Raw genomic sequence first — 24,234 nt, 5'->3', positions numbered from 1 at the left:
AACATCATGTCACTGAACCTGATAGCGATTCCTTCCTAAAAGGATAACAGAGCTTTGGAAGAAGTGCTGTGTCACAGCTTCATAGGCAGCAGCATTGCTTACTGTTTAATCCCAGTTAGAGCCATGTTCAAGAGCGGATGTCCCATGATGCCAGGGCTGGAGGTCAATCTGTTACATTCACTAATGGACTATTACTGTAGTACCGGACGGGGTACTGCTGTACAGCCTGCATGGCTGCAGTTGCATCCCAAAAGGTGCCCATGGGGCTAGTCTAAAGTAGTGCACTATAGGGAATAGGGTGCCAATTGGGAAGCATGGCTACCTCTGTTCTGACAGTCACATCTGTCAGAGGAGGAGGGTGGGGCTTCTGCAGCATGCTCCCCACAAAGCCACCCTGCTCCCCACACAGCCAACCCACTCCTCACACAGCCAGCCCGCTCCTCACACAGCAAGCCGCCAGCCGCCGCTTCCCACAACAAAGCACAACACTCATCTTCTGATGGGTCTTCCTTCAAAAGAGCCTTTTAATGTGATTGGGAGATTTCAGACCGAGTCTGCTGCTGCCTCACAAGTGAGATTGAGAGGATCAGATGGGATACAACAGCTGCACACCCAAAACACAGCTTCTTTCGAAGCCTTGTACAGCTAAGCTTACCAATAGCAATTACGTCTTGCTTTTCCAAAACATAGCAAGGCCAGATTTGGTTTGTTGTGTGTGTACTGTGTAGACTTATTGAAATTGCTTCAAAATAGTTTGGGTGGCTCTGAACTTTAACCAATAAGAGGAAGAAAAATAATGGTAATTTATTAGTATCAGAGACTAATAAAGTGCATCAGCAATGGCACCTTTTTGTAGGCACTAACGGAGGCTAACTCTGGCATGGCTCGTTGGACAAAGCCTTTAAGGAAATTAATGTTTTTTTGTGGGGTTTCTGGATAAACAAAAAAAATAAGGTATTCGGTAAACACAGGCTTAGGAGATCTTTACTTGTTGTTCTATGGGATCATTTTTATCAGCCAACATCCCTTTGTGAATTTTGACGCAATTACAGTGCATTCGGCAAACTATTCAGACTTTTTCCACATTTTGTTACATTACAGCCTAATTCTAAAATTGTATTAAATGTCTTTTTCCTCATCAATCTACACACAATACCCAATAGTGACAAAACAAAAACAGGTTTTCGATCGGGTTCAAGTCCAGGCTCTGGCTGGGCCCCTCAAGGACATTCAGAGACTTGTCCCGAAGCCACTCCTGCATTGTCTTGGCTGTGTGCTTAGGGTTGTTGTCCCGTTGAAAGGTGAACTTTCACCCCAGTCTAGGTTCGGAGTACTCTGGAACAGGTTTTCATCACGAATCTCTCTGTACTTTGCTCCGTTCATCTTTCCCACGATCCTGACTAGTCTCCCAGTCCCTGCCGCTGAAAAACATCCCGACAGCATGATGCTGCGACCACCATGCTTCACCGTAGGAATGGTGCCAGGTTTCTGCCAGACGTGACGCTTGGCATTCAGGCCAAAGAGTTCAATCTTGGTTTCATAAGACGAGAGAGTCCTTTAGGTGCCTTTTGGCAAACTCCAAGAGGGCTGTCATGTACCTTTTACTGAGGAGTGACTTCCGTCTGGCCACTCTACCATAAAGGCCTGATTGGTGGAGTACTGCAGAGATGGTTGTCCTTCTGGAAGGTTCCCCCATCTCCACAGACGATCTCTGGAGCTCTGTCAGAGTGACCATCGGGTTCTTGGTCACCTCTCTGACCAAGGCCCTTCTCCCCCGATTGCTCAGTTTGGTCGGGCAGCCAGCTCTAGTTAGACTCTTGATGGTTCCAAACTTCTTACAATTAAGAATGATGGAAGCCACTGTGTTCTTGGGGACCTTCAATGCTGCATGCATTTTTTGGCACCCTTCCCCAGATCTGTGCCTCGACACAATTCTGTCTTGGAGCTCCACGGAGAATACCTTCGACCTCATGGTTTGGTTTTTGCTCTGACATGCACTGTCAACTGTGGGACCTTATATAGACAGGCATGTGCCTTTCCAAATCATGTCCAATCGTTTGAATTTAACACAGGTGGACTCCAATAAAGTTGCAGAAACATCTCAAGGATGATCAATGGAAACAGGATGCACCTGAGCTCATTTCGAAAGGGTCTGAATGCAAAGGGTCTGAATACTTATGTAAATAAGGTATTTCTGTTTTTATTTTTAGCAAATTTGCAAAAATGTCTAAAAACCTGGTTTTGATTTGTCATTATGGGGTATTTTATGTATATTGATGAGGAACATTTTATATTTAAGTCAAAGGGTCTGAATACTTTCCGAATGCACTGTATGTAATCAAAACAAGCACATAAAGGCTTAATAATTCATAAATGTTACCTGACTGATATCTCATACAACAAAACGTCTCCTAAGCCTGTGTTAAGCTTATTTTTGGCATTTATCCCAAAACTCCATTCTTTCCCCATTAATTTCCCCCATAGGAATGGCCAATGAACCCGATGTAAAAAATGCTTACTCATTTCTGTTTTTTAGGACTACAAGCTGGCGCTCTCGATAGTGTGATGTCCTAGTTACTACAAACAAAGGCCAAACTGATGCTGTAGTACTGCGCATTAGACCTGTCCTTTGCATGTCTTTTTTCAAATCTATTTTCATCTTGAGCCTGTAATTTAGGTTGCTCCATTACTAAATTATTTATTTATATTGCAAAAGAACCACACAGCCCTGAGAGAAGAAACCACCAAACTATGGTCTTCAATTACAGACCTCACAGTTTGGTGGAACCACACCTGTGACTATCCCCTACCCTCCTCAGTCGACCTCATCAGTCTTTCTATACTCTGGGAGCGCTGAAAATGACACATTCAGGAAATTTCGTTTACCTTCCAACTCTATCAAATCTGCTCTTCTTAAAATCCCCCACAGTCCATACAGTCAGAGGAATCCCTAGCACACTGTCCAACACTAGTCTGCACACTACATCACCTTTTACTGCAAAAATTTAGCTCCTAAGCACTGTTTATCTACTGTCTGATGGTCAAGATTTATGAACCCATAAATAATGTGGTCGTAAAGAGAGTGAGAAAGACAGCATACATGCAGGCGTGGTTGTGTGGAAGGGGAGTTATTACCAATCTAGGCTATAATGGGGTCATATCAGATTACTTCAGACTAAAACAACAATAATACAGATCAGTGATTTACTGTTATTTGCTTTGGTTAATACTTGTCCTGGTTCATTTTTTACTTTAATAAACGGTAGTACAGTTTGTGTGTTGTGTCCTGCTATGGGTATGGGGTATAGTATGGTATAGGTTACGTCCTAAATTACACCCTATTCCCTGTATTGTGCATTATCTTTGACCAGAGCCCTGGCCCTGGTCAAACGAAGAGCACTATAAGGAGAATATGGTGCCATTTGGGACGCAACCACAGAGTGGAGTATAGTATGCCTCCCTTCCCAGCTGCTCTGTTTGTGACAGCGAGACTGGAAGGTGCTCTGGAATGGAGCGCAACTGCAGGTCAATACTTCCAGACTCTGCGGCTGCAGTGCTTTTCCTCTCTCAGTCACTGAAATGTCTTCATTTCCCCTGCCGCTACACACACCCAGCCTTAAGAGGCTCCGCTTCTCTCCCCTGCTCGCCTCTCCTCCTCCTGACATGTTCCATTCCTTTCTCCTGTTTTTATTTCTCAATTTCCCATTGTATACCAGCCTCCTTAATCCTCACATCATTCAGTCTCAACTCCCTCTTTTTCCTCAAGCAGCAGCACATGTGGAATGAGATTGAGGAAATTAAAGTCTGTTTTATTAGGAGATTCATGTGAGGTTAAATCAATGCAAGTCATTTAGGATATCATGATTCCAGTAGTTAGCTAAATCACTGTCACCCTTGATATCAAGGAAACATGATACAGTGGCAAAATTTTAATGTGGGGAATCTGAGGGGGGATTTTTTATTTTCTTACTTTGTTAACCTGTTGAGGCTGGGGGCGCTGTTGTCACTATTTATGGTAATCGTGTAATTTTTGAAACGGCTTCCTACAAAATTCTTGATCGTACAATATGCATATTATTATTATTATTGGATAGAAAACAGTCTATAGTTTCTATAGGAGTTGAAATTTTGTCTCTAAGTGGAACAGAACCCATTCTACAGCAATTTCCCTGACATGGAGTCAGATTTCAGAAATGTTGGCCCCTGATCTGGAGTCAGTTAAAAGGCCACTGTTATTGCTATGAGTATACGGACACTGCTTACGTCTTCCCCTGGATGCCTTTACGTGATGACGATTTGAATGGGGTCGATTGCGCGTTCACAGGCACTATAAATTAAAAAACCCTGTAGCTAGTCACTCTTTTGGAGCTGCGTCATGCGCCTGGAGGACACCGACCCGCACCTGTTCCAAGCATTAGTGTTGGGAGTAATCTTTCTCCGGTCATGTTAAGACTCGTTATAGGAGTTAAAAACATCATAAGGTAGTTAATTTAAAGCGTTTTATAGCAATTTATATCCGTTTAGTGCGATTTTGGGACATTTATTTCTGAAACGCTGTGAATCGCTGGGCACGCTTCCAGTTCATGCTGAACGCAGTTGGCATTTCCACATGGCAAGAGGACAGCTTTCCACCAAAAGACGATTAGACCCAAGAAAGGATCCTTTGCCCAAGATACTGATGGAAGAACAGCTCAAAGTAGGACATTTTTATTATGATAAATCGTGTTTCTGTCGAAAAATGTTAGTGGCTTAGGACGCCATGTTCTTTGACGTAGCTTCGCTTGGCGCAAACTGTATTGAAAAGTAAGGATAATTTAAAAAATGTAATTCCGCGATTGTATTAAGAATTAAATTGTCTATCAATCGCTGTCCACCCTATATTTTTTAGTCACGTTTATGAGTATTTATGTATACGAGTAGATCACTGTCTAATATGGCGCACGGACATTTTCTCACCAGCTGGGCTACTTTCCCCATTGTCTAACCATGATTTTGGTGGCTAAATATGCACATTTTCCAACAAACTGTATATGCATGTTGTAATGTGATGTTACAGGGGTGTCATCTGAAGAATTCTGAGAAGGTTAGTGAAAAAATAATATATTTTGGCGATGTTTACGTTATCGCTCACTTTGGCTAGAATTAATGCTGGGGTAATGTTTGCACATGTGCTATGCTAATATAACGATTTATTGTGTTTTCGCTGTAAGACACTTAGAAAATCTGAAATATTGTCTGTATTCACAGGATCTGTGTCTTTCGATTAGTGTATGCTGTGTATTTTTACGAAATGTTTGATGATTAGTAAGTAGGTTAACACGTTGCTCTATGTAGTTATTCTAGTCCATTTGTGACGGTGGGTGCAATTGTAACCTATGCCATCTACCTGAAATATGCACATTTTTCTAACAAAACCTATCCCATACCATAAATATGTTATCAGACTGTCATCTGATGAGTTTTTTTCTTGGTTAGGGGCTATAAATATCTTAGTTTAGCCGAATTGGTGATAGCTACTGGTGTTGGTGGACAAATAAAAGATGGTGGATTATGCTAATGTGTTTTTAGGTAATAGATTTACATCTTTACATATTGTGTCTTCCCTGTAAAACATTTTAAAAATCGGACATGTTGGCTGGATTCACAAGATCTGTGTCTTTCATTAGCTTTATTGGACTTTAATGTGTGAAAGTTAAATATTTAAAAAAAAAAAATAATTGAATTTCGCGGCTCTGCCTTTTCAGTGGGGGTGGGGGGGGAGTGACAGGTTAATATAGAGTATTACAGTATGAGTCATGATACCCATAAAACCTAACAAGGAAATGGTTTCAATAAGACCCCAAGCCATAAGACTGCTGAACAATTAAGCAAATGGCCACCCGGACTATTTACTCCTCTTGCACTTTGATGCAGTGCCTTAGACCAATGCGCCACTCAGGAGCACACTGCTGGTATTCACTGTTTATTATCTATGCATAGTCACTTTACCCCTACCTACATGTACAAATTACCTCGACTAACCTGTACTCCCACACATTGACTCTGTACTGGCACTCCCTGTATATAGCCCCGTTATTTTAATGTTATTGTTACTTTTTCTTTTACTTTAGTTTATTTAGTAAATATTTTCTTAACTATTTCTGGAACTGCATTGTTGGTTAAGGGCTCGTAAGTAACCATGTCACGGTAAGGTCTACTACACCTGTTATATTCGGAGCATGTGACAAATAAAATTTGATTTTGATTTAATTTGTTTTTCCACCATACATTTTTCCATAGAGGATTTTAGAAACACTGAAATAAGGGCTGCGTTTTGTGTAGTCTTGCCCTGGGGTGAAGTTTTGATAACCGTGTAAATTTCTCTAGGACTATGTGACTTTTATAAATATATTAGGACTATGTGACTTTTAATAAACATATTATTTAACCTTTAATTAAATAGACAAGTCAGTTAACCTGTCTAGGATCAGCGTGGCGCTAGCGGCACACCCCCCCCCCCCCCCCCCCCCCCACTGAAAAACCAGTGCCGCGAAATTCAAAAAAAATATTTTTTTTAAATATTTAACTTTCACACATTAAAGTCCAATACAGCTAATGAAAGACACAGATCTTGTGAATCCAGTCAACATGTCCGATTTTTAAAATGTTTTACAGGGAAGACACAATATGTAAAGATGTACATCTATTACCTAAAAACACATTAGCATAATCCACCATCTTTTATTTGTCCACCAACACCAGTAGCCATCACCAATTCGGCTAAACTAAGATATTTATAGCCCCTAACCAACAAAAAAACTCATTAGATGACAGTCTGATAACATATTTATGGTATGGGATAGGTTTTGTTAGAAAAAAGTGCATATTTCAGGTAGATGGCATAGGTTACAATTGCACCCACCGTCACAAATGGAATAGAAAAACTACTTAGAGCAACGTGTTTACCTACTTACTAATCATCAAACATTTCGTAAAAATACACAGCATACACGAATCGAAAGACACAGATCCTGTGAATACAGACAATATTTCAGATTTTCTAAGTGTCTTACAGCGAAAACACAATAAATCGTTATATTAGCATAGCACATAGCACATAGCAGCCCAGCATTGATTCTAGCCAAAGTGAGCGATAAAAGTCAACATCGCCAAAAGATATTAATTTTTTCACTAACCTTCTCAGAATTCTTCCGATGACACTCCTGTAACATCATATTACACAATCCATATAGAGTTTGATCGCAAATGTTTATATTTAGCCACCAAAATCATGGTTAGACAATGTGAAATGTAGACAAGCTGGTCAGAAAATGTCCTTGCGCCACTTAGACAGTGATCTACTCTTATACATAAATACTCATAAACGTGACTAAAAAATATAGGGTGGACAGGGATTGATAGACAATTTAATTCTTAATACAATTGCGGAATTACATTTTTTAATTTATCCTTACTTTTCAATACAGTTTGCGCCAAGCGAAGCTACGTCAAAGAACATGGCGTCCTAAGCCACTAAAATGTTTCGACAGAAACACGATTTATCATAATAAAAATGTCCTACCTTGAGCTGTTCTTCCATCAGTATCTTGGGCAAAGGATCCTTTCTTGGGTGTAATCGTCTTTTGGTGGAAAGCTGTCCTCTTGCCATGTGGAAATGCCAACTGCGTTCGGGATGAACTGAAAAGCGTGCCCAACTATTCACATCGTTGCAAAAATAAATGTCCCAAAATCGCACTAAACGGATATAAATTGCTATAAAACGCTTTAAATTAACTACCTTATGATGTTTTTAACTCCTATAACGAGTGAAAAGATGACCGGAGAAATATAACAGGCTAAACTAACGCTTGGAACAGGAGAGGGTCGGTGTCCTCCACGCGCGTGACGCACCAAGAAAAGACTTGCTAGCTACAGGGTTTTTTGATTTATAGGGCCTGTGAACGCGCAATCGACCCCATTGGAATCGTCATCACGTAAAGGCATCCAGGGGAAGACGTAAGAAGTGTCCGTACAGTCATAGCAATAAGAGTGCCCTTTTAACTGACTTCAGAACAGTGGCCAACATTTCTGAAATCTGAATCCATGTCAGGGAAATTGCTGTAGAATGGGCTCTGTTCCACTTAGAGACAAAATTTCAACTCCTATAGAAACTATAGACTGTTTTCTATCCAATAATAATAATAATATGCATATTGTACGATCAAGGATTTTGTGGGAAGCCGTTTCAAAAATTACCCAATTAGCATAAATAGTCTAAACAGCGCCCCCATCCCCAACAGGTTTTAAGAACAAATTCTTATTTACAATGACGGCCTACCCTGGCGACCCTGGGCCAATTGTGTGCCGCCCTATGGGACTCCCAATCACGGCCGGATGTGATACAGACTGGAATCGGACCAGGGATTATAGTAACGCCTCTTGCACTGAGGTGCATTGCCTTAGGCTCCCGAGTGGCACAGCGGTCTATCTTGCATGATGTCTACTTTTATGCTAATCAGCATTTTTGAATCAGAGCGTAAATAGAGCCGAATATATTGATAAAAGTCACCATGTCTGAGAGATATTTACATGGTTATCAAAACGTCATGCCAGGATAAGCCTACATCTAGTAAACATTTGCCGATTTCTATTAGGGAACACCTACTCTGAAGTGGGTGTGTGCTCTTCACAACTCAATTCGCCTTTGAACTCCTAAACAACTCCAATTCTTCTTTTACTTTGGCAAAGGATAAAGTCTACAAAACTTTGTCCACTCTTTTCGGCACAGATTCTAGTTATGGGAACAGAAAACTGCATTGAGATCAAATGTTTTTTAATGAGAAAATTTGCAGAATGATGGGACCAAAATCGATCTCGTTCCATCTTCTCCCACTGCCGGTGTTGTGCCGAAAAGCTCCCCCTTGACAAAATTCTCCCCCGCCTTCGCGTGAACATGGACTCACTCAATTCTTCATTGCTGCGACTTGCTTGAACGCGCACTGCGACTTGCTTGCTAGTTGAGATTTCTGATCACGTTAGGCTGCGTTTCATTTTATTTTTTGTGTCGGTTTGATCGCAGGGGAGACACTAGTAATGTCTGCAGTTTTCAATTTGGCTATTTGTTTCAAGTGTATTAGTCTATAAATAAATCTCTTTGCCAAAATGTGTCATCTCTCCCATGTCTTATTTGACTGGTAGTTCTGAAATGTTTATTGCTTGCCTAAATTTGACTCCCTCCTCTATGTTTAATATAATACACATACATTAATTATTAATTTCGGTTGCCTATCCTGACGTGAAGTTTGTTCTATAGAAAGTATTTGACTCTGATGTGTACCACAGAATGTATTTGATTTGAATCTAGCCACAAAATTAAGGAAAATAGAAGGGGGGGGGGGGGGGGGGGGGGGTTCGGCAGGGCTATTTTCTTGCCGGACAAAATCCCCCCCCCTTCTATCTTGGGACTGCAAGGCCTGGCACACTTCAGAATCCTCTTGTTAGCTCATGTTGACCAGTAGTGTGTGCCACAGAAAGTATTTGACTCTAGCCACAAAATTAAGGAAATTAGAGGGGGGGGGGGGGGGGGGGGGGTTCGGCAAAGCTATTTTCTTGCCTGCCGAAACCCCCCCCCCCACCCCCCTCTATCTTGGGAATGCAAGGCCTGGCACACTTCAGAATCATTTTTGGTGACCTATCATGACCTCTGATGTGTGCCACAAGAAGTATTAGACTCTAGTCACAAAAGGAAGTGGTTATTTCAGCAATCAGTTTTCAGAGCCCTCTACTGTTCTCTCTACCCATCCCTCAATCACCCATCCCATCGTGCTTTTCCCTCTAATGACTTTTCCTACATTTTTTTTTACACTTTTTCTGTTTTAGTTTTTAAGAATGTAGGTACAGTAGAAATAATAAAATAATAATAACAATAAATCAAAAATGTGTACTCTGGGTTGAAAAATAAATATATTCAAATATATAAGTCAACGTGAGTGCATGTCCATATCCATAATCACAGGAAAAAGTTATAATAATAGAAAAAAATTAAAACAAGTATAATAATATAATTAACAAAACTATGACTGAATGTGCCTCCGTGAAGAATCTCCTCCCCAATAGGACACCCCCAGCACCTCCACCATCTCCATCAACCTCCCCCACCCCTCAACCACAAAAATTATAATCATAATAGAAATAAAAATAAAAATACAAAATATATATACAGTCGTGGCCAAAAGTTTTGAGAATGACACAAATATTAATTTCCACAAAGTTTGCTGCTTCAGTGTCTTTAGATATTTTTTGTCAGATGTTACTATGGAATACTGAAGTATAATTACAAACATTTCATAAGTGTCAAAGGATTTTATTGACAATTACATGAAGTTGATGCAAAGAGTCAATATTTGCAGTGTTGACCCTTCTTTTTCAAGACCTCTGCAATCCGCCCTGGCATGCTGTCAATTAACTTCTGGGCCACATCCTGACTGATGGCAGCCCATTCCTGCATAATCAATGCTTGGAGTTTGTCTTGGCCAAGGTCTTGGGAGTTTCCTGGCCATGGACCCAAAATATCGTTGTTTTGTTCCCCGAGCCACTTAGTTATCACTTTTGCCTTATGGCAAGGTGCTCCATCATGCTGGAAAAGACATTGTTCGTCACCAAACTGTTCCTGGATGTTTGGGAGAAGTCGCTCTTGGAGGATGTGTTGGTACCATTCTTAATTCATGGCTGTGTTCTTAGGCAAAATTGTGAGTGAGCCCACTCCCTTGGCTGAGAAGCAACCCCACACATGAATGGTCTCAGGATGCTTCACTGTTGGCATGACACAGGACTGATGGTAGCGCTCACCTTGTCTTCTCCGGACAAGCTTTTTTCCGGATGCCCCAAACAATCGGAAAGGGGATTCATCAGAGAAAATGACTTTACCCCAGTCCTCAGCAATCCAATCCCTGTACCTTTTGCAGAATATCAGTCTGTCCCTGATGTTTTTCCTGGAGTGAAGTGGCTTCTTTGCTGCCCTTCTTGACACCAGGCCATCCTCCAAAAGTCTTTGCCTCACTGTGCGTGCAGATGCACTCACACCTGCCTGCTGCCATTCCTGAGCAAGCTCTGTACTGGTGGTGCCCCGATCCCGCAGCTGATTCAACTTTAGAAGACGGTCCTGGCGCTTGCTGGACTTTCTTGGGCGCCCTGAAGCCTTCTTCACAACAATTTATTTTTATTTTACCGTTATTTTACCAGGTAAGTTGACTGAGAACACGTTCTCATTTGCAGCAACGACCTGGGGAATAGTTACAGGGGAGAGGAGGGGGATGAATGAGCCAATTGTAAACTGGGGATTATTAGGTGACCATGATGGTTTGAGGGCCAGATTGGGAATTTAGCCAGGACACCAGGGTTAACACCCCTACTCTTACGATAAGTGCCATGGGATTTTTAATGACCTCAGAGAATCAGGACACCCGTTTAACGTCCCATCCGAAAGACGGCACCCTACACAGGGCAGTGTCCCCAATCACTGCCCTGGGATATTTTTTATTTTTTTAAACCAGAGGAAAGAGTGCCTCCTACTGGCCCTCCAACACCACTTCCAGCAGCATCTGGTCTCCCATCCAGGGACTGACCAGGACCAACCCTGCTTAGCTTCAGAAGAAAGCCAGCAGTGGTATGCAGGGTGGTATGCTGCTGGCCAAATATACAACGACACAGCTATAATATCATTTGACAGTTCTGTTTTGCCTTTTAGTCAGTATACTTTCTTAATTGAACCGCTCTCCTTGACATTCTTGATGATCCGATAAATGGTTGATTTAGGTGCAATCTTACTGGCAGCAATATCCTTGCCTGTGAAGCCCTTTTTGTGCAAATCAGTGATGACGGCACGTGTTTCCTTGCAGGTAACCATAGTTGACAGAGGAAGAACAATGATTCCAAGCACCACCCTCCTTTTGAAGCTTCCAGTCTGTTAATTGAACTCAATCAGCATGACAGAGTGATCTCCAGCCTTGTCCTCGTCAACACTCACACCTGTGTTAACGAGAGAATCACTGACATGATGTCAGCTGGTCCTTTTGTGGCAGGGCTGAAATGCAGTAGAAATGTTTTTGGGGGATTCAGTTAATTTGCATGGCAAAGAGGGACTTTGCAATTAATTGCAATTCATCTGATCACTCTTCATAACCTTCTGGAGTATATGCAAATTGCCATCATACAAACTGAGGCAGCAGACTTTGTGAAAATTAATATTTGTATCATTCTCAAAACTTTTGGCCACGACTGTATATGTACAGTACATATACATAGTCACAGGACACTCAACTTATCTATTTTTCTACATCAGATATGCAGGTGACAATCCACCTGTTTGACAGCACATATTCAGCAAGACGGAGATGCTCTTCGAGGGAATGCCTGCCCATTCTCAGATGTTAGATAATCCGAGATGATCACATGCCATTTACATTCCAGCCATTGTCAACTCCAGATTTGACTACTTCAACTCACACCCTGCTGGAATCCCTGCATTCTCAGATTCCCCTCTGTTATTAATCTCTATATTGTAATCAATGAAGTGTTTCAAAATGCTGTACTTTTATTAACATATATGTTCAGATCATTCCTGAGAGAGAAGGGGTGTAATATCTCCAGATGGGCATGTGGTACCCTTCCTCACCCATGCCAACAAGATGTTACTTCTTGAGGGGTCTTTGTCTTGAAAGTAAGTATGAGAGTATAAGTAATGTACAATTAACTTACTGAAAGTATACTGACTAAAAGGCAAAACAGAACTGTCAAATTATATTATAGCTGTGTCGTTGTATACTTGCGAATTAGAATCTTAACTGTAACATAATTTTGTTGGGGGAAACAAATTTCTTCCCCAGTTTGCTGAATGTGTTCTGAAGGAGGAGTCAATTGTCTTTTCAAATAGGGACAAAGATGTTAATAACATCATGAGAGAAGAAATAGCAGTCTCTCTCCTCCAAAACACTAGTATGTTCAATTTCTAATTTAATATAATTGTAGATTTAAAAAAAAAAAACATTTATATGGATATTTCAAGGTTATCTTTGATCCAACTTCTGACAAGATGTATCGACTACTTGACATTATGTTTTGCTAGATGACCTGGGCCAACTGTGCCACTTCTGTGGGGAGCTGGACAATAATGAGGAAGACACTAACTGGGTAATTGCTTGTTCACTTCTAAAGGCACATTTTTAGGAGTACGAATTTGTATAAGCAGTTGTCTGATAATGAAATAATTGTAATTCAAGAAAATGTACTTAATGTTTTAAATATATTACAATTTTTCATATACATTTCTGATTGGTTGTGACTGCCCACGATGGTTCCACCAGTCCTTTATGAAAACCATCCCATCATTGGAAGATTATGTCTGCGCTGCCTGTCAGGACTAGGTTAGGCTTGAGATCCAAGCGATGGATTCACCTGGAATACTTTCCATAAAAATTGGCATAAATGTTCTGTTGCAGCTTTCCAATATTTGTTTATGTTATTTATTGTCTTTTTATATTTGATTTATTGTCATTTTATATCTTATTATGCAAAGATTTAAATGTCTATTTCTTATTTAATGTTTGTTAACAAACTTAACTTTCTGTCATGTTTTTGTGTTATTGTGTGATAATATTTGTGTGATAATATTTGTGTATTATCATTATTTTCTTAAACATTAAAAAATGTTTCTAAAATAAAAGTTTATGTTACTTTATACTCTAATTTTGTTTTCTGTGGCACACACTACTGGTCAACATGAGCTACCAAAATTATTTTGAAGTGTGCCAGGCCTTGCAGTCCCAAGATCGAAGGGGGGGAGAATTTCGGCAGGCAAGAAAATAGCCTCGCTGAACCCCACCCATTTTCCAAAATTTTGTGGCTAGTCAAATACTTAATATTTTCTATGGAACAAACTTCACGTCAGGATAGGCAACCGAAATTAATAATTAATAATTCATGTATGTGTGTTAAATTAAACAGAGGGAGAAAAATGTAGGCAAGCAATAAACATTTCAGAACAACTACTAGTGGAATAAGACATGGGAAAGATGACGAATTTATTGCTCGAGATTTATTTATAGACTAATACAATTGAAACAAATAGCCAAACCGAAAACTGCAGACATTACTAGTTCCTCCACCGCGATCAAACCGACATATAAAAATGTATATAACAATTAAATGCAGACTAAAGTCATCAGAAATCCAAACTAGCACCCAAGTCGCAGCAATGAAGAATTAAGTGAGTGCGCGTTCACGCGAAGATGGGGGGAGAATTTCTGGCAGGGGGAGCTTTTCGGCACAACACCGGCCAATGCAATGGGCTTCCTCTCACTACCATATCTGGCAGTGAGTGGAAACGCCAAGTGGATGCTTCACATTTATACGTCCAGTGAAATATCTGTCTCAGTCATTGTTCTATCACTATAGTAGCTTGAATAAAGGTTAAATAAAAAATAATTTAAAAAACTATAGTAGCTTGCGCAAATCGAGTGAAAAGTCTGTCATTCCACTCAAGAAAGAATAGAAACAGCAAACTTAATTAAAGCGCACAACAAACGAAATGGTCTGACACCTGAGATTAGCTAACACTAGTTAACGTTAGTTTTCAGCACACGATATCAGAAGGCTTCATTTTGTTGTAGTAAGTAACTGTAAATAGAGCCCCACAATAGATCAAACAACAGTTCTGTAGTTGCGATGGCAAATTTCGATTCGAAAGATGCCGGGGAAAAAGTGAACTTCATTGCATTTTTTAGTAATAACGTACAGTAGCCAATGGAGTAAATATTAGAACGTTAACTAGCCTTGTGTTCATACTTTAACTGAGGGACTAAAAACGTTAACTCGCGACTGTGCGCACACACACGCACACACGTCGTTCCCATTCCGGCCATAGAATTAGCATTCCCGTTAGCAAAGCGAGCTAGCTACAGACAGTACTTTACCACGTAGCTACCAACAACAACTTCAAATGCCAACTTCAATATCCAGAACTTTAAAATGCATTCGTATATACAGAAGTTAAAGAAAATTAATAACTTACAGGTAAACCCATAAATGAGAAGCAAAACTGTGGCGGCTTGCAGTCCATTGAGCGGCAGAGTCTTGTGGTAATCGAGCAGCAATCTTTTCGCCATGATTTCCCCGTGCCTTTCGTTCCTTACCTCGCTCAGCTTCTACGTCTGTTCTACTGCTGATTGCTTGCTTGCTTCTCCAGCAACTCCTCTCCATAGCGACCGCCTGGGCGCGTGAGCTATACCACTTCTGGGATTGACAGGGGCACACATCTTAATCAGTCAACAAATTCCTTTTTTTATGCACTTTGTAAATACATGAATACATTTGACAGTGTATAGCTAAGTAGTTATTAATGTGTCAAGACTTTATATACCTTTATTAGACTTAAACCCCTTATTATTGACCAATGACTAAGTGAAATTGAAAAATGCACTGTAAATTATCTTATATCAATCATCCATTCAAGAATAGCCCTAATCTAATTTCACAATTAGGCATATTTTTGTTGTGATACTGTACTTTCACAGGGTATTTCATTTCTGTTAGTTGTGTAATAGAGTCGATCCTGTGTTTGTGATAACTTTGAGAATGATCCCTTGTCTGACAGACATGAATCAAATAAACATTTAGGAGAGGGCAAGACTTGAGTCAAGATCCCTTAACCAGTGTTAATTAAGTCTAAAAAACAACTGTTGGGATTGTTTACAGCCCCTTTAAAGAAAACACAGCAGGTCGGGAGTTAACGTTCCATCCAACCAAATAGCATAGCACCATTGCCAGGTTACCACTAAATTAACACTAAAGTCTCCATTTGGATGAGGTCTGATAATCTTCTCATCAATTAGAATGATGGTTTTATCACATACAGTGACTTCAGAAAGTATTCACACACCTTGACTTTTTCAACATTTTGTTGTGTTACAGCCTGAATTTAAAATTGATTAAAATTAGATTTTTTTAATCAGTGGCCTACACACAATTCCCCATAATGTCAAAGTGAAATCATATTTCTTTTAACATTTTTACAAATTAATTCCAAATGAAAGCTGAAAGGTCTTGAGTCAATAAGTATTCAACTCCTTTGTTATGGCAAACCTAAATAAGTTCAGGAGTAAAAATGTGCTTAAAATAATAAGTTGCATGGACTCACTCTGTGTGCAGTAATAGTCTTTAACATGATTTTGAATGATTGCCTCATCTCTGTACCCAATACATACATTTAAGTTCCCTCAGTTGAGCAGTGAATTTCAAACACAGATTCAACCACAAAGACCAGGGAGGTATTACAATGCCTTGCAAAGAAGGGCACGTATTGGTAGATGGGTAAAAATAAAAAAGCAGAGATTGAATATCTCTTTGAGCATGATGAAGTTTTAAATTACACTTTGGATGGTGTATCAATACACCCAGTCACTACAAAGATGCAGGCATCCTTCCTAACTCATTTGCCAGAGAGGAAGGAAGGCCAGTGGACTTTAAAACAGTTACAGAGTTTAATGTCTGCGATAGGAAAAATATCTAAAGATTGATCAACAACATTGTAGTTATTCCACAATACTAACCTAATTGACAGGGTGAAATGAAGGAAGCCTGTACAGAATAATAATATTCCATAACATGCGTCAAGTTATTCAGGAAAAAAAATAAACGTGATGGAGCTAAGCACAGGCAAAATCCTAGCAGAAAACCTGATTCAGTCTGCTTTTCACCAGACACTGGGAGATTAATTCACCTTTCTGCAGGACAGTAACCTAAAACACTAGGCCAAATCTACACTGGAGTTATTACAAAGAAGACGGTGAATGTTCCTGAGTGGCCGAGTTACAGATTTGACTTAAATCTACTTTACAATTTATGGCAAGACCTGAACATGTTTGTCTAGAAAGGATCAGCAACCAACTGGACAGAGCTTGAAGATATTTGAAAAGAATAATGGTTAAATGTTGTGCAATCCAGTTTCGGAAAGCTCTTGGAGACTTACCCAGAAAGACACAGCTGTAATTGCTGCCAAAAGTGGTTTTACAAAGTATTGACACAGAGGAGTGAATATTTATGTAAATTTGACATTTCTCTATTTAATTTTCAATAAATTTGCAAACATTTCTAAAAACATATTTTTATTTTGTCATTATGTGTAGATGGGTGAGAAAAATTGATTTAATACATTTTTAATTCAGACTTTAACACAACAAAATGTGGAATATGTCAAGGGGTATGAATACTTTCTGAAGGTACTGTATACCCCATTCTCCCCTGAAAATGAATGTTGGGCTACCACCCACCTTTACTACCAACACATTTCAGAAGGTGTTTCTCCAAACAATGTTTCTGTGGCATTTTCTTGTCTGTTTTCCTGTGTGCATTCCTGTGTTGTAAAAATACCAAGATAACACAAGAAAGTGGCAAATCCAAATGTTTGTCAGGGAACACCAGTTGTTTGGCAAATAAAGAACAAACAAACCCCAATGATTCCTAGTCATATGAGCAAAATAGTTTGAATACTTATATTGAGAGAACAATATCAGCAAGTAATTGCTTCATAGCAGTGGGCTGCAGTTATAAACAATGACATAATTCTTTCAGACCAACATATACCCAGAAAGTCACAGACTGAAAACAAACACTTGTGTATAGGCTCAAAAACACAGGCATTAAATTCCAAGGCAACAATGGGGGAATGTAAGTGACAGAGTTAATATTAACATCAAGAGGCAGTTCAACCTCCCAAGGTGTCACAGAAGAATTAGAGCAATAAACTGGTGTAGTGCCACAGTGCCAAGCAAGACAAGCAGAGAGAGCAGTCACATGTCACAAAGGCATTCCACACACAGATGAAGAATTGCTGGCACTGATACACCAGTAAGGCCTTCACCCTGCACACTCACTAACCAGTAACAGAAACATACTGAAGCACAGCTTCTCTGTGACACACAGCAAATATGTCACTTGTTAGTTTGTAGCACCAGAGACATATTAGGGATCCATAAGAAAACAAATATAAAGCTGAGCTATAACGTTGTTGCAGGCTGCATCTATAAATATGTTCATTCTACCTCTGTATGCACTAGGGCGTGTATGACATATCCATAGCGAGGTCCTACAACAGCTGTATCTGAAAAATAATTTGTTCTCTTAGATCTTCCCATTTATCCTAATCAATCCCTCTCCCCAGACCACTTCAGAAATTAATTGTATGTTATGTTAATGTTGCTCGGTGCAATGGAAATACTTAAAACAGTAGCTTCTTGATGGGATTATTAATCAAATAATTTATTTCCGTTTAATTTTATACTAAGGTTATAGGATTTGGTAGTGGTATAGCATAGATCTGGCCAGAATGTGGGACCATTGGCAGCATAGTACTTTTCCTATGGAAAATATCAACATAATAAGGAACTCATGTGCTAGAATCAAATGGTTTATTGAGCCTTTATGGTGTGTGACCTTGGTAACAGTGGTGACTCACTGAGAGACCTCTAGACCCCACTAAACATTTAGTCTGATTGTGTTATTACAATTCCTCCCTGGCAGTCAGAGCTGTATTGGCACTACCTTTCCTGTGACCAGTAGGTGCACATCCACAGGCTGATGTTCGAGGCACTTGGTTTTACAGTCTGTAAAAACAACCTTTTTTAAACTTGACATTCCTCCCCAGTTGGTCACATTGGAGATTGCCAGAGAGCCAGCCCTAGTACACCTCAAACCCTCATGTCCCACACCCGCCTCCCCGCTGTTCCTTCTCCTTCTTTGGCCATCTAAGAGCAGCCTGGGGAGGATGAAGGTCATCCCAGTGCTGACGCTGCACACTGTTGTTTACAGCTTGAGTGGTGCCTCCCCTATAATGAACTTTCTCTGCAGCTTAACTTGACCTTAGGGGACGCGAGGGAACACAATTAGACTAATATACCTCAGTCACTTTACAGATATGCATTCTCACAGATTATCACTAAAAGGATTTCTTACTGTAAATCATTATCATCACTGACTATTCAGCTGGCTTACTATGAGCAGCTACAGTGCATTCGGAAAGTATTCAGACCCCTTTACTATTTCCACATTTTGTTACGTTACAGCCTTATTCTAAAATGGATTACATTGTTTTATTCCCTCGTCAATTTACACAAAATACCCAATAATGACAAAGCAAATGTTTTCTTTTTTAAATGTTTGCAAATTTATATAATTTAAAAAATTATAATTATATCACATTTACATAAGTATTCAGACTCTTTACTCAGTACGTTTTTGAAGCACCTTTGGCAGCGATTACAGCCGCGAGTCTTCTTGGGTATGACGCTACAAGCTTAGCACACCTGTATTTACAGAGTGTCTCCCATTCTTCTCTGCAGATCCTCTCAAGGACTGTCAGGTTGGACAGTTGGACACTGTCAGGTTGGATCGCTGCACAGCAATTTTCAGGTCTCTCCAGAGATGTTAGATCGGGCTCAAGTCCGGGCTCTGGCTGGTCCACTCAAGGACATCCGAAGCCACTCCAGTGTTGTCTTGGCTGTGTGCTTAGGGTTGTTGTCCTGTTGGAAGGTGAAACTTCGACCCAGTCTGAGGTCCTTAGCGCTCTGGAGCAGGTTTTCATCAAGGATCTCTCTGTACTTTGCTCCGTTCATCTTTCCCTCGCTCCTGACTAGTCTCCAAGTCTCTGCCGCTGAAAAATATCCCCACACCCTGATGGGGCACACACAGTGCAAATAGTCCGGGTAACCAATTGGTTACCTGTTCAGGAGTCTTATGGCTTGGGGGTAAAAACTGTTGAGAAGCCTTTTGTCCTAGACCTGGCACTCCGGTACTGCTTGCCATGCGGTAGTAAAGAGAACAGTCTATGACTGGGGTGGCTGGGGTCTTTGACAATTTTTAGGGCCTTCCTCTGACATCGCCTGGTGTAGAGGTCCTGGATGGCAGGCAGCTTTGCCCCAGTGATGTACTGGGCCGTACGCACTACCCTCTGAAGTGCCTTGCGGTCGGAGGCCGAGTAATTGCCGTACCAGGCAGTGATGCAACCGGTCAGGATGCTCTTGATGTTGCAGCTGTAGAACCTTTTGAGGATCTCAGGACCCGACCAGGTCTCTGACCTCCTCCCTATAGGCTGTCTCGTCGTTGTCGGTGATCAGGCCTACCACTGTTGTGTCGTCTGCAAACTTAATGATGGTGTTGGAGTTGTGCCTGGCCACGCAGTCGTGGGTGAACAGGGAGTACAGGAGGGGACTGAGCACGCACCCTTGGGGAGCTCCAGTGTTGAGGATCAGCGTGGCAGATGTGTTGCTACCTACCCTCACCACCTGGGGGCGGCCCGTCAGGAAGTTCAGGATCCAGTTGCAGAGGGAGGTGGTTAGTCCCAGGTTCCTTAGCTTAGTGATGAGCTTTGAGGGTACTATGGTGTTGAACGCTGAGCTGTAGTCAATGACTAGCATTCTCACATAGGTGTTCCTTTTGTCCAGGGGGGAAAGGGCAGTGTGGAGTGCAAAAGAAATTGCATCATCTGTGGATCTGTTTGGGCGGTATGCAACTTGGAGTGGGTCTAGGGTTTCTGGGATAATGGTGTTGATGTGCGCCATTACCAGCCTTTCAAAGCACTTCATGGCTACGGACGTGAGTGCTTCGGGTCTGTAGTCATTTAGGCAGATTGCCTTTGTGTTCTTGGGTACAGGGACTATGGTGGTCTGCTTGAAACATGTTGGTATTACAGACTCAATCAGGGACATGTTGAAAATGTCAGTGAAGACACCTGCCAGTTGGTCAACACATGCCCGGAGCACACGTCCTGCTAATGCATCTGGCCCCGCAGCTTTGTGTATGTTGACCTGTTTAAAGGCCTTACTCACGTCGGCTGCGGAGAGAGTGATCACACAGTCATCCGGAACAGCTGATGCTCTCATGCATGCCTCAGTATTGCTTGCCTCGAAGCGAGCATAGAAGTGATTCAGCTCGTTTGGTATGCTCGTGTCACTGGGCAGCTTGCGGCTGTGCTTCCCTTTGTAGTCTGTAATAGTTTGCAAGCCCTGCCACATCCGACGAGCGTCAGAGCCCATGTAGTATGATTCAATCTTAGCCCTGTTACAGTCACTGTGGGGACGATGTCCTCGATGCACTTATTGATAAAGCCAGTGACTGATGTGGTGTATTCCTCATTGTCTCAATCAGAAGAATCCCGGAACATATTCCAGTCTGTGATAGCAAAACAGTCCTGTAGTTTAGCATCTGCTTCATATGACCACTTTTCTATAGACCGAGTCACTGCCGCTTCCTGCTTTCATTTTTGCTTGTAAACAGGAATCAGGAGGAGAGAGTTGTGGTCGGATTTACCAAATGGAGGGCGAGGGAGAGCTTTGTGCGCGTCTCTGTGTGTGGAGTACAGATGATCTAGATTTTTTCCCCCTCTAGTTGCACATTTAACATGTTGATAGAGATTTGGTAGAAATTATTTAAGTTTCCCTGCATTAAAGTCCCCGGCCACTAGGAGCGTCGCCTCTGGATGAGTGGTTTCCTGTTTGCTTATTTCCTTATACAGCTGACTGAGTGCGGTCTTCGTGCCAGCATCTGTTTGTGGTGGTAAATAAACAGCCACAAAAAGTATAGCTGAGAACTCTCTAGGCAAGTAGTGTGGCCTGCATTTTATCACAATATACTCTACTTCCGGCGAGAAAAATCTAGAGACTTCCTTAGATTTCGTGCACCAGCTGTTGTTTACAAATATGCACAGACCGCCCCCCCTCGTCTTACCGGAGTGTGCTGTTCTATCCTGCCGGTGCAGCGTATATCTCGCTAGCTGAATATCCATGTCGTCAATCAGCCACGATTCCGTGAAACATAGGATATTACAGTTTTTGATGTCCCGTTGGTAGGATATTCATGATCGTACCTCGTCTAATTTATTGTCCAATGATTGCACGTTGGCGAGTAATATTGACGGTAACGTCAGCTTTCCTACTCGCCTTCTGACGAGGCATCCGGCTCTTCATCCTCTGTAGCTGCGTCGCTTCCTCTTGCGAATAACTGGGATGTCGGCCCTGCCGGGTGTTTGGAGAATATCATGTGAGTCTTGCTTGTTGTTCAAAAAATATTTTTTTAATCCGAGGTGAGTGATCGCTGTCCTGATATCCAGAAGCTCTTTTCTGCCATAAGATACGGTTGCAGAAACATTATGTACAAAATATGTTACAAATAACGCGAAAAAAACACATAATAGCACAATTGGTTGTGAGCCAGTAAAACTCCTGCCATTTCTTCCGGCGCCATTTTACTGTGGTGGAGTACTGCAGAGATGGTTGTTCTTCTGAAAGGTTCTCCCATCCTGACAGCGGATCTCTGGAGTTCTGTCAGAGCTCTGTCAGAGTGACCATCGGGTTCTTGGTCACCTCCCTGACCAATGCCCTTCTCCCCGTTTGCTCAGTTTGGCTGGGCGTACAGCTCTAGAAGGAGTCTTGGTGCTTCCTAACTTTTTACATTTAAGAATGATAGAGGCCACTGTGTTCTTGGGGACCTTCAATGCTGCAGACATTTTTTGGTACCCTTCCCCAGATCTGTGCCTCAACACAATCCTGTCTTGGAGCTCTATGGACAATTCCTTCAACCTCATGGCTTGGTTTTTGCTCTGACATGTACTTTTAACTGTGGGACATTATATAGACAGGTGTGAGCCTTTCCAAATCATGTCCAATCAATTTAATTTACCACAGGTAAAGTTGTAGAAACATCTCATGGATGATCAATGGAAACAGGATGCACCTGAGCTCAATTTCAAGTCTCATAGCAAAGGGTCTGAATACATGTATACAAGCTATTCTGTTTTTTATATTTAATACATTTGCACACATTTCTAAAAACCTGTTTTTGCTTTGTCATTATGGGGTATTGCATGTAGATTTATACAGATTTTTTTTATTCAATCCATTTTAAAATAAGGCTGTAACATAACAAATTGTGGAAAAAGTCAAGGGGTTATACTTTCCGAATGCACTGTATTTCTGATCTCTAACAATTGATTGTCATGTTAAAAAAGGGTTATGTTAGCTTTGGCTACATAAGGACGTTATCCAGTCATATGAATGTCTCTCTGTCCAGAGCTTAGTGTGCAGCTTTCTACTGAGGTATGAGAAAGTATTGTCAAACTACTATGTAATTACAGTTTTTCTCAACCTCATACAAGCAATTTTGTGATCTATGTTGAAACATATCTATAGCGGAATGGCAACGACCAAATGCTTAAATAGATTTACAGAACTTCTGATAATTGACTTGCTTTGTACCTGACTTGCATATCTTAAACCACCTTTTGCTAAACTTTAATACAAAATTCATTGTTAAGTGTTTTGATTAACGAAAATTAACAAATTGTTTTCATCAGAAAAATGTGTGAAATTGTGTTCACTGTTTCCAGGCAATCAATAAATACTACTGTCTAACTCCTACTGTCATCATCTCCAACATTGTAACCTTCCATTTTAGAGCTTTGCTTTGGTGTGGATTGCGGCCTATACATTCATATCAGTTGTGTTCTTTTATGGAACGTCTACGTCTTTTCTTCTTTTATGGACTGTGTTTCTGGGCGCCAATGGAACGTCTACAAAACTATGAGCAAACCAGCCTATGTATTGAATAGATGGATTTGGATTGTGATGAAACCGATTGAGGAATTCTGCACACAATATGCTTATTGAGAGTAATTGGCCATAATTCTGCCCGTAATAGTTATACTTCCATTTTTGATCCTCTTGATTTAGTCAAGTCAAAGTTTATTGGTCGCGTATACAGTTTAGCAGATGTTATAGCGGGTGCAGCGAAATACTTATGTGACTAGCTCCTAACAATGCAGTAAAATGGCAAACAAGTGCACAAATAATAATCTTTTTTTTTTATTATAAAAAACATCAAGAAATCTTGTAACGTATCCAATTAACAAACCAAATAGCACTGTAACAGTAATACAAATACACTGCTCAAAAAAATAAAGGGAACACTTAAACAACACAATGTAACTCCAAGTCAATCACACTTCTGTGAAATCAAACTGTCCACTTAGGAAGCAACACTGATTGACAATACATTTCACATGCTGTTGTGCAAATGGAATAGACAAAAGGTGGAAATTATAGGCAATTAGCAAGACACCCCCAAAAAAGGAGTGATTCTGCAGGTGGTGACCACAGACCACTTCTCAGTTCCTATGCTTCCTGGCTGATGTTTTGGTCACTTTTGAATGCT

The 24,234-nt window shown here is 40.8% G+C and overlaps 1 protein-coding gene across 1 annotated transcript in view; it reads right to left on the bottom strand.

Moving 5' to 3' along the window:
• Positions 1–15,227, bottom strand: part of LOC129832017 (nectin-3-like protein) — a 94,477-nt gene extending 79,250 nt beyond the window's left edge. The window contains exon 1 of the mRNA XM_055895733.1: positions 15,047–15,227. Coding sequence (XP_055751708.1) covers positions 15,047–15,140 — 94 coding nt within the window. The 5' untranslated portion in view covers positions 15,141–15,227. The remainder of the gene's footprint in view (positions 1–15,046) is intronic.
• Between the last annotated feature and the right edge of the window lie 9,007 nt (positions 15,228–24,234).

The sequence above is a fragment of the Salvelinus fontinalis genome, chromosome 33 (genome assembly GCF_029448725.1).
Source record: "Salvelinus fontinalis isolate EN_2023a chromosome 33, ASM2944872v1, whole genome shotgun sequence".
In the NCBI taxonomy this organism is placed as follows: Eukaryota; Metazoa; Chordata; class Actinopteri; order Salmoniformes; family Salmonidae; genus Salvelinus; species Salvelinus fontinalis.
The sequence above is the reverse complement of the archived record's forward strand: the minus strand, read 5'-3'. Positions and strand labels throughout refer to the sequence as shown.